Source organism: Phalacrocorax aristotelis, chromosome 1 (genome assembly GCF_949628215.1).
Source record: "Phalacrocorax aristotelis chromosome 1, bGulAri2.1, whole genome shotgun sequence".
Lineage (NCBI taxonomy): Eukaryota > Metazoa > Chordata > Aves > Suliformes > Phalacrocoracidae > Phalacrocorax > Phalacrocorax aristotelis.
The window spans coordinates 98,044,950-98,063,992 of NC_134276.1; the positions used below are offsets into that span (position 1 = coordinate 98,044,950).

General features: G+C 47.5%; 1 protein-coding gene across 1 annotated transcript; it reads right to left on the reverse strand.

Moving 5' to 3' along the window:
- Positions 1-731: 731 nt before the first annotated feature.
- On the reverse strand, positions 732-4,159 carry CRYAA (crystallin alpha A). The gene is made up of 3 exons (XM_075081945.1): positions 3,953-4,159; positions 2,882-3,004; positions 732-1,799 (listed from the first exon to the last, which is right to left on the reverse strand). The coding sequence occupies exons 1-3, from the start codon at positions 4,139-4,141 to the stop codon at positions 1,593-1,595; spliced, it is 519 nt and encodes a 172-aa protein (XP_074938046.1). The 5' UTR covers positions 4,142-4,159; the 3' UTR covers positions 732-1,592.
- Between the last annotated feature and the right edge of the window lie 14,884 nt (positions 4,160-19,043).

The following is a 19,043-nucleotide window of genomic DNA, read 5'->3' on the forward strand; positions in this document are numbered from 1 at the left end:
CAGCCAAGTGGAGGAGTGTGGTGGGCTTGTCTGTTTGGCAGAGCAAACGCTCTTGCTCCACCTGTTCTCACCTCCCATTGAAGGCATGGACCTGTGCTCTTTCTTGGGAAGGATGTACTTGTTTTGTTGTCACCCTGCTATGTTTTGTAGGCGTGATCCAGGAGCCCCAGAGACTCTACCAAGAGGAGAAGTACTTGGTGCCCAAACTGGTTTTACTTATGGGGTTATCAGTGATGCCATGCTTTTCCTAAGCACCCTGGATTTCCATCCGTGTGGAAAGCTATTTGAGTCAAGTATGACTGCTGGGACCTTCAGTCTTGAGCACTCACATCTATGCAGGCTTGGGAGCCATGAATTTCATGCATGGCAGTTGCGGGGAGAACGAGTACCTACACCCTTCCCGCCCTGCCATCAAACAGCTCTAATCATTCATTTAATATTAAATCCTTCATATCATGTCATGCAAATGAGCTCTGCATTGTTGTCTTTACTGACGCAATGAACTTAAGAAATGGCGTGGTTGTTGGGCTGTTGAATTTGTTTCTTGTTTTTGATCCTTTTGTTTTGCTTGCATAAAGGATAATAGGAACATGAAAGAAAGGGCAAGTCATCATCACAAAATATACTTCCAGCAGTGGAAAGCAGGTCCTCCAAGCAGCGTTAGGCACCATGCTAACCTTTCAACTTCAAAAGCCTTAGAAAGGAACAAATGAAACCCCCAAAGCCAATTGCGTGTTTCCTATATCTCTTTATTGACCGCCACTGACTGCATTCTCAGGTTGAGTGCCAGATACCAGTGGAAGAGGTGGAGCTACCCTAGAATTACAGCGAGAGTAAGGGAGATGGTGTGTTACGCATAGGCTGGGGAGAGTTGGCTGGGGATGTGAAGCCTCTGCACAGTGGTGAGCCCCCCTCTCTCCCCCGAGGGCCTACTAAAACAGTGGAAAGACGTGCTAGTCCTCATGTCAGTTGTCCCTAAGGGAAACGACAGGGTAGTGGTGTGAACAGATACACTTAAACACTTTGCTGAAAAGAAATATATGTTGCAACCCCCGAAGGTAAGACGTTATTATTTCTCCTGTGGTTGCAAGGAACTCGTGGCACATTCATCACATGTATGCAGGATCTCAGGTGTGGGGCTTGGCTCCGTTGGCTTTTTTTAAGAATAACCAGTTTAACTCTGTGTGGGGTAGAGCAAGTCTGCAGGGCTTTTCCCCTGCTCCAAGCCTTGCCTCAAGACTTGGTGCACCAGGAGCCAGTGTTACTTGTGCACTCCCTCCTACCTGATGGTGGTTATGGACTGCAGCACTAGAAAAAGACCCTTTCAGCAAGTACAGCAGCGTGGCAGCATGCACCATCCATCCATGCCATCCCCACAGCACAGCTCACAGGTTTAAGCTTCAAAGTCCACCAGCCGCTCACCCAGCCCCTAGTCCCGTCCAAGGGAAAAGGGGGGAAAAAAAGAAACAAAAGGGGGAAGGGGGGAAACCAACAAAATAAACCCCTCTAGATATTCACTGATATCTATGCAATGGCTCTGGGAATGAGACCCGCAGACGGTGGCAGCCTGTGTACCGCAGTGGCAGGCGGGCTTAGGAGGAAGGCGCAGAGGTGGGCTTCTCCTCCCGCGACACGGGGATGGGCCTCTCGTGGCTGGCGTCCATGTTGGAGGGGACCTTGGGGCCAGAAAAGGTCAGCATGCCGTCATTGGACAGGGAGCAGGTGATGGCAGCCTGGTCCACGTTGGCAGGCAGGCGGTACCGACGGTGAAATTCACGGGAGATGTAGCCATGGTCATCCTGAGAGGCAATGGGGAAAGGGGAGAAGGCCCGTCAGAAACCCCCCGGGCACCGTGCCACACCTCCCTCTGACCAACCCCACAGCTCCATTGGAGGCGGGGTCCATATTTTCCCTGGCTTATTGCGACACTGTACTGCCAGTATTGCCAGGCACATCTCTGCTTTTTATTCTGTTTCACAGGTTTGTAAGGGCAGGTGCCCCCCGTGACACCCCTGAAGCTGTGAGAGCTAAACAGAGCAGCAGGGTGTGATTTTGGCCGTATTATAGATCAATATCTGATTTGGACAGGGGCCCTGCCACAGCCACTGATTTCAAAGGATGCTTGAAGAGAAAGTCTGGGGTTCTGTGAAGGCAAGAGCAATGTGCACATATGTGCCCATGTATTTCCTTACTAGGCAGCAACACTGTGTCAGCCAAAGTATACAATCCTGCCACCCTTTTTTCTGGCCAAAAGAATGAGAAATGCAATTTTTTTTTTTTTAAGTCAGCCGTGAAAACGGCTGCTCTCTTCCTCTGGAAAAAAGGACTATATTAAAAAATACATACTGTTACCAGGCTAGACCTTTGTCTGGCCAAAAAAGTATACAAGAATTAAACCCCTGCTGGTATAATTCACTTTTCGACCCCCACAGATATTTCCATGACATACGTGTTAAAAGTTTCCAAGCCTGAGGCACTCAGTTGTTTTTCTTTTTTGTTTGGTCTTGCTTTTCTCTCCCAGATCAGCATATGAAAACTCTGTTTTCACTAACAATTCTGGCTTATGAAAACTCAGCCACGCTTCGGCAGCGCCAGATGATGTTCTTTGTCTGGTCCAGTGTTGTTAGTGAACAATGGGCATCATCATCTGACAGTTATGGAAGATGATGATTGAAAATAAAAAAAAGAGGAGTGGATTAGCTCATTATTGTCGGTTACCAGATTGGGGGTCTATGGGAATGGGCCATGTCAATAATGATAATCGATAAATAACTCCTTCTGATATACTCTTTTTTTCCCTCAGCTGAGGATCCATTGGAAAGAAAGAAAGAAAAGAGCTTGACTCCCCAGTCACTCCACCATCACTGTCATGTCCACCTACCTGTCTTTCACTGTGCTTGCCATGGATTTCCACAAAGTCATCAATAATCTTCACACTCAGGTCTTCAGGGGAGAAGTGTTTTACATCCAGCATGATTGTAAACTTGTCCCGGTCAGACCTCACCTGAAACGAACATTGTTAGACAGTAAAACCTGAGCTCTGAGCGCAGAGGCAGTGCCAGCATCATGGCAGCTTAAAAGCCAGAGAAGAAGTGATCTAGCGGCAGCATGGCTTCTCCTTCTGTTACTACGGTCCTTGGTGGGTTTCTTCCCATTGTGGGGACGCAGGGACACTGGAAGGCCACAGTAGGCATCTGCACCATTGCTACGCTCTGGGGAGAAGCGCCACTTCACACCGCTATTCTTGTGCCGGGGACCCCTTTGCACTCAGCAATCTCCCAGATGCACTGGGCATTCGTGCTCAAGGGGTAGAAAACAGTGTAATATTCTCTGATAGCATGTTTTTCATCCTTTCAGCAATGTAAGGTTTATTTGTGGCCTTAGCTCTGGGAGGAAACCAGTAAAGAGAGGGCTAGAGGCAGCACTGGTCCCTGGGCTTCAGACCACAGCCCCCATGGCTACGTGCTCCTCCTACATGCTGCCTTTGGAGAATTGCTGCTGGGTCCTCCAGTGTGGGCTTGCAAAAACCACTGAGCTCCTGAGGCAGAGGAGGGGGCCGGAGGAAACTCCTGCTCACCAGGATCCTCTCCCACGCTGAGCTGCCCTTGCAGGCGCTAACTCCGGGAGCAGCCTAGCTCTTCCCTCGCCATATGGACAGTGGGCATGAGGGCAGCAAAGGCAGCCTTTCACGTGTTGTAACGAACCATCAGGAGCCAAAACAGTTTCCATTTCTTGAAGGGAAGCCTTCTCCCCAGTGAGAGCTTCCCTCCATGCCCAAGAAGGGGTGGACGGGCTCTGCTTGCCAGTGGGCCGGAGGTCCTCCTCGCCCCCTTGCACCCCAGCATGGGGCTACAGCCGCTGGCTCCTGCCGGCAAGCTGCGGGTGGGGAGGAGCAGGCGGAGGTATAAGAAGGGAGAGGAAGGAAAAGGAGAAGAAGCCAAAGAGCCCTTACCTCTGAAATGCCCGACTCCAGCACGCTGCGGAAGAGGGACTGCCTGTAGTAGGGGCTGATAGTGGAAGAGAACAAAGGCAGGAGATCATACTCGAGAAGACCCTCTCCAAAAAATTGGTCGAACAAACGGCTTGGAATGAGGGGTCCCAGAGCACGCTTGAACCAGGGGTGCTGGATGGTAATGTCCATGCTTGCTGCTGCTGCGACCTGTGGCTGCAAGGGGAGAGCGGTGGGGGCAGTGCAGCTGCTGGGGAGACAGCGATGCCTTGGCTGGACTGCGCAGTGAGCCCCAGGGAAGCTCCCCCTATATATACCGGTCTTGCAGAATGAAGGCATTAGTGGGATTTCTCTGGAAAGACATGATCTCATGATGGAGGCAACATGGTCAGCAGAAATGCGGAGACTGACCTGGAAATGACAGTCTGGTGGGAATCGGTGCCAGATCTCCGAGGGACGATGCCATGCAGCAGGCTGTGAGACACAGGGTGCCCAGGCGTACTGGCAGGTCTCTTATGGGATGGAGTAGGCTAAACAGGACACCCTGGTGGGCGTCTCAAGGATGCTTGTGAAGAAGGTCTGCTCTGGGGACTTTGTAACCCACCCTTGGCTTTTCATTAATTTGCTTCTGTTTCTGCCCCTCCTTGAAACAGAGCCACAAAGTCTTTTCCAAACAAATGAAACCGCTTTCTCCCAAGTGATGAAAAAGTGTTTGATTCAGGTTGAAGAAAGGGAAACTTTTTTTGTGACATGCTATAAAATGTCTCCCAGTTGAGAGGGGCCTGACACCCCTGGCACAGGGATCCTGGCAGGGCTGGCAGGGAGGCAGGACTAACACATAATGCAGAGCATGAACATGGTTTTGACAAAACAGAAACTTTCAACAAACAAATACTTTGCCAAAAGAAAGAAGGAAAAATGATTTTGGCCACTGACCATAACAGCAGTCCCAAAGCTGCTCTTGAGGGTGTCCTTGTTTTGATGTAGGAGAGTTTTGGGAGATTAATTTATCTCCCGGTCACAACACAGATCCTGCTTAACATGCATTTCTGGTTACAACTATTTTGCATTTGAGGTTCACTTAAAGCCACCTTTAAGGGGTTTTCTGCCATTCTGGTTGGACCAGCGAAGGGGGCAATGGACAGCCCACTGTGGGAGTAGCAAGCTCTGCCAGAGAGCTTAGGCAGCTGGCTGGGCAGCGAAAGGGCAGCGAGGCTGCCTGGCTCCACAGCAAGGCTCAGCAAGAGGCCACAATTACAGCTGAAACGCCATTTCCACTGGAGCCAGTGATGTAGGGACTGCATCCTAGGGGCCTTCTGGACAGCAGAAGCACCTATGTCAGGAGCCTTTGTTTCAGCACCTTTTGCAGTCAGCAGAGAGCAAGGGAGAGAGACAAGAGGCCGCCTCCAAAAGCGACTTCAGAGCTGAATCAGCCTCTCATGGTGCCAAGGACTAAAGAAACCAAGGGTGGCTGAGATTCTGGCATCAGTGCTTTGGGAGAAATGGGATCAATCCAGGCCAGAGGAGTTAAATTCAGAAAAGCACTGAGGTAAAGTGACATTCAGCTGAGCATCACCTGGCATCTAGGTGCCACATAGTCTTGAAAAGTCCCTGGCCTTGACTCCCACACATGATCCCTTCCCATGCAGTGCATGGAGGCAGGCAAGGAAAGCTGGGGACGAGAGATCCCATTACACAGGTTTTCCTTCATGGAAAGCAAAAGGTTGAGCAGGAAAACACCCAAAAAGGCAGTAGAGACCACTGAGAAGCCGGAGAAGGGTTTAGGTTCAACCTCACCTACTTCCAGCCAGAAAGGCCCTGTGGTCTCACCACGGCTCTCAGGCATGAAGGCTTTTCTAAAATCAGGTGCTAAAAGTAGATCAATCCCTCCTCAAAACATGGAGGAAAAACCACAACAGACAGACCTAAACCCATATTCACTCCCATTGTCCCAACTGTCATTCTTCTTGAGCAGATGAAGGGAAAGCAAACAAAAGTCACAAAGTGCTACCAAAAGTTTTCTTGAAGAGCTCTGTGAGATTTGGGTCTTTGCCCCAGGAGAGAAGAAAATCTCTCCTCAGCCACCCAGTACCAGAGACCTGCTAATCTGTATTTAACCAAATGGCAGCAGTGACCTGATATACGCAGAACGAAAGGAGAGATACAGGAACAGGCTCAAATCCCAAGCCACTCACTGGAGCACACAAAGCAAATTATCTATTTGGCTGGTAGAGCAGCAGGTGGGAACTGTGTCCTGACACAGAATCGGACAGATTCTGGAGTCTGACATACCATTTGGGCCCCAGCCATGCGTAAGGGGTGGATGCAATCCCTGCAGTGTGTTGGGAACATCCCTTTTGTGTTTCCCAAGCCAGGGTTTATACCAGGAGCACAGGGAGCAACACACACAATGGCAGGCTCCTCTCTGGGCATCTTTCAGACCTTAAGAAACTGCCAAACCCTTGAGCTCTGACCTCTAGTATGTTCCCCATGCAGGAACGTGGGTAGATTATTGGGGTGAGGGGGAAGAAGGGAGCCCCGGCAGCCTGTACCACTCTCAGCAACACCAACCAGCAGCACATCGGTGCTCTTAGGCACCAGGAAAGCAGCTGCTTGCCTCCACAGTACCACTTACCTCACAGGGAAGCCCAACAGAATCCATCATCTACCCACAGTCTGAAGCTTGCTCCAGAATCTGAACATATGTGTGTTCAACATGTGATTGGAGCACCCCATATGTTCAGCGGGATGATGGGAATGGGCTGTTGAGAGAAAAACGACAAATATGTCTTCACCTAAATTTAATCTAAAATTATGTATATTACCACACATTCAAATACTTGAAAAGCGGCAGCCAACTTTATGGTTTTATGTCTTTACTTTCTTCTGGACCCACATTTTCATGGCTCTCCCTAGAATTAATCATACCCATTTTGTCTTCGACGAACATATTTGTCTTTTAAGGGTAAAACATTTCACTGAAATGTAAATTTAATTTACAGAAGTTTATCCTGATACAGACTTTGTACTGCCTGCATGCCTTTGGGCAACAGGCCGTCTCCTGGGACTCATTGCATCTAACTTCCAACAGTCTAAAACTTAGGTGCCCAGTCCAAATGAGTTGTCCAGGCTCTCTGTCCAGTCAGTGGAGAGAGACAATGCCTCCAGATGGCTCACATTATAACGTGGGTGGGTAGGAAAGGTGAAATGAGACATCTTTCACCAGTGCCTACATCTCGACTGACTAAGGAGGGAGCCTGGACAGCTGTCTTAAGGGAGGCAATTCTAATTCTAACCTCCTTCTGGACAAGCAGACTTGGTGAGATGAATCCCATCCAGTGGGAATTCAGTATGACAGGAGAAAGCAACCATTTTGCACCAGTTCAGGGGACCAGACTCCTCACAGGATGCACAACCTACTGAGCAAAAGTAGTGAGATTTGTTGGTGTTCCTATAAAAGGATGAAAAACTACTGCATATGCTCATGAGAACACTCAAAAGCAATGCATCAAAGGCAAGTTTTCCCAAAGCCTCATTGCAAATTTAGAATGCGTCCAACTCAGAAGATCTTCCAGTAGGTCTTCTGTCTATCTTACCTTTGAAAGAATCCCTTCCTAAACTATCATGCATAATTGCCAGTACATGAGACTTTTAGTAAAGGAGGTTGCCCAGGACAAGCTGCAGAAATCCTAGATCATGTTTCTGAGTAAAGCAGGCATCGGTGATCAAGCAAAGCCCTTGCTTGATTTAGCTGCTATTAGTTTGTCCACATGATTCTCACCTGCCAATTTCTAGGTGAGTCCAGCACTGTTTCCAGCCCGCATGCCAAGCTCTGTATAAGCCCAATATGAAGAGAAAAGCAAGTATTTAAGCGGAGCAGTGACTGGTCAGGCATAACGGTGGAGGGTTTGTATGCTATTCTGAAGTGCTAATGTAACTGGAATTACTGTTTCCAACTGGTGTGTTGCAGAGCCAGGAGAGCCAAGAAAGGCAGCCTCCCTGCTCCGATCTGCATGTCCTCTCGAGTCAAGCAGTCTCTGCTAACCTGCAGAGGGTGCAACTCTTCAGATAGTTCTTACAGAAAACAGGAATGAGTTCCAGTGCTTTTTCTTCCAAACAGACCTGTCAACCCAAAAAGGTACAACTGTACTCATTTAGATGGTCCTCTGCATTCAGATTTAAGCTGTTTAGTGACAATATAAGGCAGTGAATAATCTCTGCCAATATTTCATGATAAAATTGTTGCAGCATGCTAACCAAACCAAGTTTTCCCTTTGGGCGAACATTTCTATGAGGTACAAAAAGAAGTTCATGACAGCCATACAGAGCTAAGGCAGTTAATAACGATTTTGTTGCAAGTTTTCTTCCTACTAGTCATGCTGTGGTGGAAAATACTACATAATATGTGTGAGAGACCTTGTGAGTGGGGAAAAAACGACCATGCTTTTCTTAATCTTACATAGACCTAGCTGTGGGAAGGATGCAAGAAGTCAACAGAAGTCAGTATGCAAGCAGTCAAGCTAAAAGAGCGGGCATTATCAGTTTTGGCTTATGAGCTGCTAAGCACTTACTAAAAGCTCCCCCTAGAAATGAACACAGAGGTTTTTTTGTTTTTGTTTTTGTTTTTTTTTTTTTTTTAGGAGAAGAGTCCTTCTTTAGAAGACTCATTTCCTTTTCTTCAAACATATGCATGCCACCCAGGGCAGTGCTATGGTCAGGAGCTCCAAACCTTTTTACCACGCCTGACCTGGGATGCTGATGGAGGTAGGACCTCCACCAAATACCATGGAAATTGCTAAAGTAGTGATTTCTGCTGAGCTTTGAATGCTGTTGATATCTTGCTAAAGTTTATAATGGATGGGAGAAGGTGAGGCCATGTTATCTGTGCAATTTGCACAGCACACTTATCCGTGGTTGGGGCTGCAGGGCTAACGCAATGGGTGGGCTCACATGAAAGAAGGCAGATGTTATATTCTTTTTTTATTGGATGAATACATGTTTCTTGATAAAAGCAAAAAGAACACTTGAAAACCCCTCTTTGAGGATAGTTCATAGCAAGAAAGAAGCCAGTTAGTGGGACGGTTGCTCCATGCTGAGCACCTTTGAAAATCAGGCCATGTATTAAGAAGTTTATATATAGATCTAGAAGCCTAACTTTCGGCAAGTGTATTTAAAAAATCCAAGCAAACAAACAAAACAACCCCACCAGCTTGGTTTGCTTTTCTTTTAAAGAGGGATCAGCGTGTCCCTAGAGAGCTCTGCAAATTCCCATGCTTCCCAAAGAGCCATCAGCAACCCAGCTGGGAGGAGGTGAGCAACCCACTGCACTCCAGCAGCTTGGCTTAAAGGGTGAGGGGTTAAGCCTGTCCTGGTGAAAGTCATCATAGCTCTCCCCTCCCCAGCCTCTGCAACTCTTGCTTAATGAACGGTCAACTCCTGTACCACAAGTTTTGTCCCAGGTGGTCCCCACTCTCACTCACTATAGTTTTTGTCCCCAGGGACCATGGTTGCAAAGTTGCTGAACCTGGAGCCAGGGAGAGTGATCACAGAGGGGACAAGTTGTGGAGGTGACATTTCTAGTTTTCCACCTAAAAAGAAATTTTTGTCCCACTGTTTTTAAGGCACAATCCTCTGTTTTATTGCTGGCCTTAGGGATTCTTTTTCCTCTCCAACATCTCCTTCCTCCCTTTTTTAGAGGGATGGGGTGATTTTTATTTCCTGGCTTATAGCGATCCACAGTCAGATTTACTATTCAGCTGTATACTGGAAAAGTGAAATATCCACCCTCCTCATACAAAGACTGATATTTATTTTATCTAAAGAATTTATATAATACCAACAGTCTGCCTTGGTGCAGCCAAAGAGGCTTAAAAAATTACTAGCAATCCCTTTTTTCCACCTCAGAGCCCACATCCTAAACACTGAACAAATCCCATCAGTGTTTAGGGCACATAACATCATTGTTGTCAAATCAATGGTGAATTTACGTGCTGTTAATCCTTGGCTTTTATTCAAACAAGCTCAGCAAGTTTTAGCAGCACAATGCATTTTATGTTTTCATCAACGGATTTACATAGGGAATGAGAGATGCTCTTTCCTTCCCAGTCTGCAGCAGCACGCCCAGAGAGTGGGAGATGCGAAGAGAGCATCTCGCACACCCAGAGAGCAGGAGAACTGGAACAGGAGGAGGTTTGGAAATTTACAGCTGCTAAGCAGTGATGCTTCTCCCCATCTGTAGATCTCAGAGCACTTTCCAGAGGAGGTAAGTATCATCATGGTGACTGGGAACAACAAGTAAAATGACTTCTCACCCAGAAAGGCAGAGGTACAATTTGAGCCCTTTTCACTCCTCTAGTCTTTTCCGTGAATAAAACCACCTCTCTTGCAACTCCACAGAGCTTGCTGCTGAGAGCCCCTCTGCCTTGCAACCAGATCTCATCTCCATGATCTTTACATGGCCCCTCTTACTGCAGCATAAAATGTTCCCTTTGCTCTAGAAATTACACCGTTGTTTTCAGACCAGAAAATTTGAGAGTATAGGGTTTGTTTGTGACATGATGTTTTCTCATCTAAAGCAAATAATTATGGTAAGTGATATAACAGTTTGAGGAATTAGAACCTTGCCTATTTTTCAGAGGAAAGGAGAAACTATGTCCATTGTTTTTTTTGTTATGAAGCTCTACCAAATAAATAAATAAATAAGATATATCTTCAGATTGAGACCTTTTTTTTAAAAAAAAAAAAAAAAAGAAGAAAACCAAAACTTGCTATACTGTTCTGTGATTTTATAAAACAATTTTTTTTTCTTCTAGTGCTCTTGACAGTTTCGATGTGAGTTATTTCTGCATATTTCTGCATGGTCAACATGAGCATTCTTGTATTGAGCAGATCATCCTACAGCGCCTAGAGCAGAGTGATCCTATAGATTTTTTTCTCCAAAGGATCAATACCCAGCCTCTGCACTGGGAAGGTACGGCAAAGAGGGGGTGCAGGGGTATCACGGGGAATGCTCTACCACAGATATTCACTCTGCAAATAGGCAATGTGGAAGGTGTGGAAAGCAGATAAGGGCAGTATCTGGAGAGGGCAGTAAAAGAGATTGCAGGAGGGGTTAGCTAGGAAGGAAAGTAGCTTTATCTGCTCGTCCAGGGAAAGAGGGAAATTGAGCAGGTGAAGCTAGTATAATGGGGAAGGAGAATTAGGAGGAGGAAGAGGAGGTCTGGAGGACCACTGGAAGAAGTCTGGAAGAGAAGAGATTATATCATAGAAGGCCGGTGGTCTGAGCAGGACAAGCAGCTCCGTAAGGGCATTCTGCAAACCCTGCAACCACTTGGTAATCCTGCAGTGAACCACAGTCCTTGTTGGAGTCTGCCTGTCACTGACTGAGCAGGGCTTGGAGGGAAAACACTAGAAACCAAAGGTAGCTGCTATTGCACAAATTGTTAAACCACCCAGGAAAGCTCCACAAACTCCCTCATCACAGGTGATGCTGCAGCAAACTCCTCAAGAGCAAGCCTGAGAGTAGGTGTAACATGGCACCGGGAATTAAGCTGCTTGTCGGTGCTAGAGGGACCGTGGTGATTGACTCACAGGGAAGACAAGAGGTGGACAGGGCAAGAAGGTGGTGTCAGATCTAAAAGGGACACTGATGAAAGGGGGTTTGGGCAGTCAAGTCATACTACTGATTCAGGTTAGAAAGCAAGAGGCATCAAAAGACCTGTTGGTACTGCAGAGGATGAAACCAACACAATTGTCCACCAGATATACCTGTATACCTGCATAATTAGGTTATTTAAAATTAAACCAGGTAACCTGCCATGATAGCACAACACAAACAGCATCCAAATTCTACAGGGAGCACGTCCTTTAACAGGCAACAACTGGGGTGAACCTCTCTGAACCCACACCGGGTTCAGAAGTACCTGTGCAGGACCTGCAAATCTCCCTACGCTGAGGAGAAACACAAAATAATCACAGCTTTCATCTGGCTCAAAGGGATCCACTCTGTCCATCCAGCAGCCTAATGGAGAGCAAAATTGCTAACTCTCAATGGCATAACGACCCCAGTCCCTTATGCCTGGATACCAGACGAGTCTGTTACGGTGGCAGCTGTCTGGCGACTTGGAGAATTTATTTTTACAGTAGCTCGGTGATGGGAACCTTAGAAAAAAACATTACTTGGCAGAGAAAGACCCTAATGAACCATTTGTCTAAGCTGCTCCCAAATCCTCTTGCTGGGTTTTTGTGCACTCATGTGAGGATGAGCATTAGTATGAGGGTGGTGGAGGTTAGTAGCAAAAAGATTAGCACGATAGCCTGGCAAACAAAACGCTGAGACTGGCTCTGCGTGCGTCACTGTGTGCACGCACTAACAACGCCAAGACCCGCTCTCAGCAGTTCTGCTCAGCTGTTACGCACTGCAGGTTTATGGCTGCTTTGCATCACCAGAGGAGGGGAAGGACTTGGTATGAGCCAGTGATCCCCTTGATGCCTCTTATGATCTTACAAAGTAAATAGAGCACACAGGCCAGGGACTGGAGCACGCTCCTGGGGAGAAGCCTGCAAACCAAGGGATAATCAAGCTGAAGAGCCTCACATTTCCCAGACTTTAACCCATAGGCACAGCAGATGGGGTGAGACCAGACAGTTGATGCAACACCAACGACCATGGCTCTGCTGTGTATAATTAAGGTTAAATGATAAAGATCGTCACAGCATCTCCAGTCCGAAACAACCCCTTTTCCCTTTTTTTCTCCCAGATGCTTTACGCATTTTGTCAAAAGGTCATAGGCAGTGGACAAAATACAGCGAGGGAAAACAAGCAAACAGAAAAATCCCTGCTGTAGCTGTTGAGTAAAAGAAATAAAGGTATTTTTGTATGTTACAGCTGGGAAGAGTGGTGCAGAGGAGGGAAGTTGCAGCTGTGGGTGCAATAATAGGAGGAGAATTTAGAGCAATCATTTTTAAATGCAGGGCCCCAAATCTAAACTCACAGCATGCAAACACAAAAGTCCTTGCATAACATTTCTCACTTACAAGGGTGACACCATGACCTGTAGATCACAGAGGAGATTTCAGTGACCCACTAAGGATGTGCTCAGTTATAAAGGTTTAAGTAATGCACTTTGAGCAGCTGCGGATGCAGGAGAGTGGTTCTGGAGGCCTCTGATAGCATTCGGGCAGATGAGCAAATACAAATATGCACTAAGTACTGTTGCCCACCGCTGGGTGTTTTTTCTCCACCTACTGCATGACAAAAGGAATATTCTACAGCCTCACTGAGCTACCTGAGAACTGACCCTCTTCTAGTTCATGCTATGCACTGTTTTACAACTGACTGGCTGCATCCAATCTTCCTTTCTCACTCCGAAGTCTTTTCTGGCTCTCCCCTCTGACTCCCCAGTTTTATTCCATGGGATGCCTCTGTGTATTTCTGTGCTGCTGAGTGATTAAAATCTTCTGTCAATGCTGTTCAGTCTTCCTCTGGGCCTGCGTTGCTTTACAGTCCTGTTCCACAGTACCTAAAAAAAAGCTGTTATTTCCAAAGAGCTGCTTGCTCTTCACAACACCCCAGCAAAAAGCAGGACACCACCCTCTGAAGGGCACGAAGGCTTGACTGCTTTTATGGCCCTGTTGTGGCCATGCTCTTTCCGTGTCCCAGCCTATGTTGGAAGCTGGATCCTGCCCCAGAGATGACCTGAGGGTAAGAGGGATGAGACAAAAAGGGCAGGCACTAAATCTTCCCTGTGGTGACAAAATGTGGTCCTGGGGACTCCATCAGCTCTGCTGCTCTCTAGGACGGGCACTACTACCCAGCTGGGAAGGTCTTACCTGCAAGGAGACATTCAGACATTGGTACTAATTACCCTGGAAGGGGAAAGGGGAACCAGGCACGACCACATTGGCTATAGTATTGGACCTGCTTACTGCCCACTGTGCTCCCCCGAGAAGGGGTGTAAAGAAAGCATCCACAGAGGGCAAAGGGATGTTTCCTGACGGGAAAAGCATTCCCAAGAGCCTCACAACTCAGCCTAGCACACAGCACCCTTCCCCCTGCTCTTCCAACCCCCACCGCTAACACCAGCCATCATACCAGTCCCTGTGCACTCTGGTCCTCCTCTCTCGTGCTACCTTATTCTGGAATTTGGGGATTACTTTTTTCTGCAGACAAGAGGCTGCAACTGTGAATGGGGAAGTCCTTCTGCCACTGTGCACTGCTGCGGCTGTGCCACTTCATTTCAATCTCCTGCCCTGATCCAGAGGACTGGGTTATCCTGACCTGCAAGGACCCAGCTTGGCTGAAGAAGTAAACAATCAGCAAAGAGAACACCTGCTGTAATCAATAAAAGCATGAAAAAAAGATTGGCATATTTCTTTGAGAAAATGAGGACAGCCTTCCTGAAAACGGCTCACCTCCCTTTAGGATTCCCAGAGCCTGAGAATTTCAGGCCATGTAAGTGAAAGTGCAGCCCTTGTAATGGCATGTAATAAATGTCTTCATACAAAGCAGAAGAGCTGTTGCCCTGAAAAGAACTGCCCTTCTTCAGTGAATGTTATTGCAAGGGTTTTGTCATGGCTGCTCCATGGCTTACAGCTAGTTGGCAAGTGCTTTTTATCTCCATAAACTGTAGAGCCGGCAATTTTTCCAGTGTGTTCACAGCATATCAGAAGCAATGTGCAGTCTTCGGTTGAGATCACAATATGCTCTACATCCATTTCGCATCTATTCCCGTAGGTTGCCACAATGCAGAGTTGGCTTTTCCTTTACTCGGGCAAAACATGCTCTAGGGTGTGAAAATTTGCACACCTCTGGAAGGGGTGGAGCAGGGTCGTTGTTACTGTTCCCAGTCACATTTAGAAGACCTTTTTCAAACGTCTGAAAAGCACCAACACCCAAACTGCCTATAAGATGACCTGAGTTAGTTAGGAATCTCATCCATCCCATCAGCTTGCTCTACCAACACTGTTCTGAACATAAGGGACAGGCACAGCTGCTCATTTTCAAAAAAGCTTAGCTCTCATTTTCACCCTTAAACCAGGATCTGATTTTCAAAGTATTCACCTTCCAGCTCATTTTGGGCCACAGATAACCAGGTTTTCTCAAGCAGCCCCTTGGCAACGTGCTATATTCTTCTAATATCTGGCCTACAGCAGGGCAAGAGGTGGTAAGAGGTGTTATCAGCCAAACAAAAGAAGGTGCAAAGGAAAGAGCTGAGGTTTCACAGTTGTTGCTGCCTAGTTTCACACCTCTTTAGCTTACTGCCTTCCAGATAACAGTAGTCATTGGAGGTAAGCACTGCTTTTAACTTGCCCCTGCATGCTTACTTCTCAAGCTGAGTGCATTTCCCTGGCCCAAACAGCCGAAGCTAAATCCTTTCAGCTGTGAAGGGAAGCTCGACTCCAGAGTAAAGCCATGTTATGTGACCCTCAGTCAAAAGGCCCTTCATTGTACAAAATCCAGAGCTGAAACTTGTAGCTTGAGCCCTCCTCAGCTCTCTAAGCATGGCTGCTACATCCACGGCAAGGGACGCTCCTGTTCCTCTGCATGTGGCATCTCCTGAGCTTTGCACTAAGTCCTCTGCTAGCCCAGAAGTGGCACACACACCCTGTGCTAATCCAGCATCATGCCTTTGCATGAAGGGGGCAGAGAAAGGAGGGGACCTCACCACAGCCCGTCACCTCTTCGTTGCTGCATGGACTTTACTGTCTTCAGTCAAGGGGTGTGCTTTAGGGCAATGGCCAGGGACTCGGTGCTGCAAGAGGGACTGGCACACCATCAACCTCCTAGTCAGAGAGCCATATCTGCAAGCCTGCTCCATCCCACCCAGTGATATGTGCTGGAGATGGCACTTCATGCTCAACTGGTCACAGTCAATGATAGACTGAGGATGGGGAATTACCAGGAAAGATGAACAGAGCAGCAATTTATTTTCTTCCCCAGATCTTAGCTGGACTGTAGGAGCACTCAGGACAAGATTCCACACAGTATCTACCACATCAAAACAGGGTGAAGAATGACAGCTGTATGATTTGACCTTGTTAATCCAGCTATTTAGTAGAATGTGTAAGTCAACAGCAGCTGTTAATGAGCCTGCATCAATATACCTGCTCAATAACCAAGCACAACTAACAGCACATTTTTTGCAGCTGTGACTTTAAAACCAGTTCTGGTCCAGAAACACAGTACAGCAAAATTCCCATGACATTCCAGTGAAGACAACTGCTTAGGAAAGCAGTTTATATGGGGAAAAAAACAAGGCTCTTTTGTTGGCAGCACTGATTAAAGTGCCATGTATCTTGCCTTAGGGTGCTCATTGTAGCTGCCAATTTGTTGAGAGAGACAAAGGGCAGAGAGAGCATGTGTAGAAAAGTGCACAGAAACGGGCTTGGATGGGTATCTGTTGCTGTTCACCCATTGCAAAGATGAAAGTGGTCATTTTTAATGACTGTTACAAAGGTAGACCAGCAATCCATCTTCATCTTGTGGAGACGCCTCCCTCAACATCCATTTCAAGGTGGCGAACACCGTGATTACACACCACAAATGCCACTTGCTTTAAATGAACTTTTTTCACCCTGTTCTTTCAGAAACTGTAGCAAGTGCATACACTTCTTGGGACAACAATTCAGCCATTTTCAAATAATTTCAAATGTCCCATGTCAGGTTAGGTTACAGCCAGCCACTTTCAATCTCTGGATAATAATGTCTTCCCCAGAGGTGTGTCAGGCCCACGGAGGAGTCCCAGGCAGAGCCAAAGAGGCAGGTGGAACCTGGGAGCCCCTGTTGCAGGCTTCCTCCAATCTAAGTGCATCTTCAAGTATGAGCAATAATTCCATCTCTTGTTTTGTTCAGGAGAGTAAAGGAATACAGTTCAGGCCTTTTTTGTGGTAGATGAGACCTGGAAGATCACTGGGACCTGTGAGACCAGCTCACTGAGACTGTAGTGCTATGGCTGTAAAGTCTCCTGACCGCTGCAGTGTGCTCCTGGCCCACCCTTGCAGTCTCTCTGCGATCAGGCTGGAGGGTGTTTGCAGACTGGGAGCTGGGGAAGAGCCATGGGCAGCTGAGGTGAGGGACCCCCAGGTGCCTTTGAAGCTGCCAGCCTGCTGCCAGCAGCAGGCTGGGCTCCTCAGCTGGGTCCACACGGAGACTTTTAGCTCTTCAATACAACAAGAGGCAATATGGGCTAGAGAACTAAAATCAGCAGTGCACATCTGAGCCTAATGAGCACCAGGCGCTACAGGAAAGCTGTTCCAAGTGACAGGAGGTGCAATGGTAAAAAACCTTTCATCAGCACCAGCGAAGGGACAGGCGACCCTCTTTAATTTAGGATCAGTTAAATGCCTGAGTAGCCTCATGCCAGTTGCTGAACTACTGAGCTATGCTGTCACTTAAGCTGCCCTGTCCTACCAGAGCTCAGGGTCCCTCTTCATGACACTGCCACCTTCCAGCTCTCTCATTACCTTGCACCAACAAAGTTAGCAGAAACTAATGCTCTTGCTGTGGCTATTTTAAATAGATTTTTATCTAGTGGGAAAATAGTTGTCTAGTATTATTCCAGCATTCGGCATTGCTCAGCTGTGAAAACTAACTCTAAAACTGGGCTCCTGGGAAACCCCCTTTGTCTTTTGCAAATCTAGATGAGGAAGGTAGGTCTTTTCCAGGACCCTGGTTGTGCTACACGTAAAGGACATTTCAACAGCTATCCAGTGTTGTGTAGGTTTCCTGCAGCAGATTTACATTCCTAGTGTTACTTGCTGAACTAGTGTTATTTCAGCTAAAGCTAGTTTACAGTGCTAAAACTTGCACTGTAAATACTATCGATCTTGGCCCCTGCTCTGAAAAAAAAACAGTTCTGCTGGATGTTGTGAAGATTTATTTCTTGCTAAGCTCCAGGGACATGCTTTAAGATAGCAAATAACTTACCATTAACAATTAACTGGCCTTCTTTCCTAAGCCTCATCAGTTCCTTAGTCAGGTGGTAGTAAAGAAGTCTGTTGTTGCAGTTACTACCCTGAAATCAAGCGCTAAAACAACGAGAAGAATTCACACGAGGCAACACAGCTCTTCAGCTGCGTCAAAGCCAGCAGCTTTGATGCTTGCGCTTTCACAGGACTGACTAAACAGATCGATCAGATCTGCATCAGCCATTATGCAAGTCCTAATTGGAAAATAATATTTTCACAGGATCAGAACTTCTTGCTTTGAAAATAGATGGCTTGGCTTTGGGGAAAATTTTCCAAGACACCTGCGTGATGCAGAGAGCAGAGCCTGATTTCAGCATAGGTCAGCAGACCCACGGCAGCTTACCTGGCCTCTGAAGGGCGACGGTGGCAGTGGAGGAATGATAGCTTGGCCTTGGGCTTCACCTGACGCTACCCCTCAGAGCCTGCTTGCTGGCAGTTTTCTAACACAATTGCTTTTGCAGGGTGAATCTCCTCCTCAGCGTCTTTACCTGTGGTAGCTAAGGCTCTCTGACAAAGGCCAGAATTGCAGTTCCCACATGCAGGCTTATCTGGCAGCCATGTTACGCACCTGTGCATTCACATTGGACAGGGACAGGCTGACCAGGGCTGGCCCCCACCTCTTGCTTATGTCAGAGAACGGCTTGTATGAAGGCAGGATGAGCACAGCACACCGCAGCGCAGACACCTGGACAGTGCAGCAGTGTAGGGCAGAGTGAATCCCTGGGAGTTGAACATAACCCCACGGCAAAAGTGCAGCCTTCCTTGCCGAGCTCTGGCCCCCTGGGGAAGCGAGAGGGATTGCAAGCAGGCTCCCTTGCAGCCCACTGGCCTCTGGAGGGACTGTCTGCTGCCGCAGGGCTCTGCAGGGAGCTGGGAAAGCAGACCTCACTTGCCACAGCCTCCTTAGGCCAGGGGCACCGCTCAAGGCAAGGGCTCCTGTTTTCCTCCCAGGGCCTCCCTGCAACCATCCCGCTCCTCTCTCCATATCAGGAGCTTCCCCGGAGATGTCACCTCACAACTCCAGCTGGTCTGGTAACAATTCCCAAAGTGCTCCCAGGCCACTACAGGGTCAGGCAGCCTTTCCCAAGTTATCCCTCCCTCCCCCAGAGTGGTTCCCACATTAAAG

Coding starts and splice junctions, on each gene's coding strand:
- CRYAA (XM_075081945.1), bottom strand. CDS start 4,141: ATGGACATTACCATCCAGCACCCCTGGTTCAAGCGTGCTCTGGGACCC. Junction 3,005..3,952: donor TGGAGTCGGGCATTTCAGAG/GTAAGGGCTCTT, acceptor TGTTCGTTTCAG/GTGAGGTCTGACCGGGACAA. Junction 1,800..2,881: donor GCAAGCACAGTGAAAGACAG/GTAGGTGGACAT, acceptor ATTGCCTCTCAG/GATGACCATGGCTACATCTC.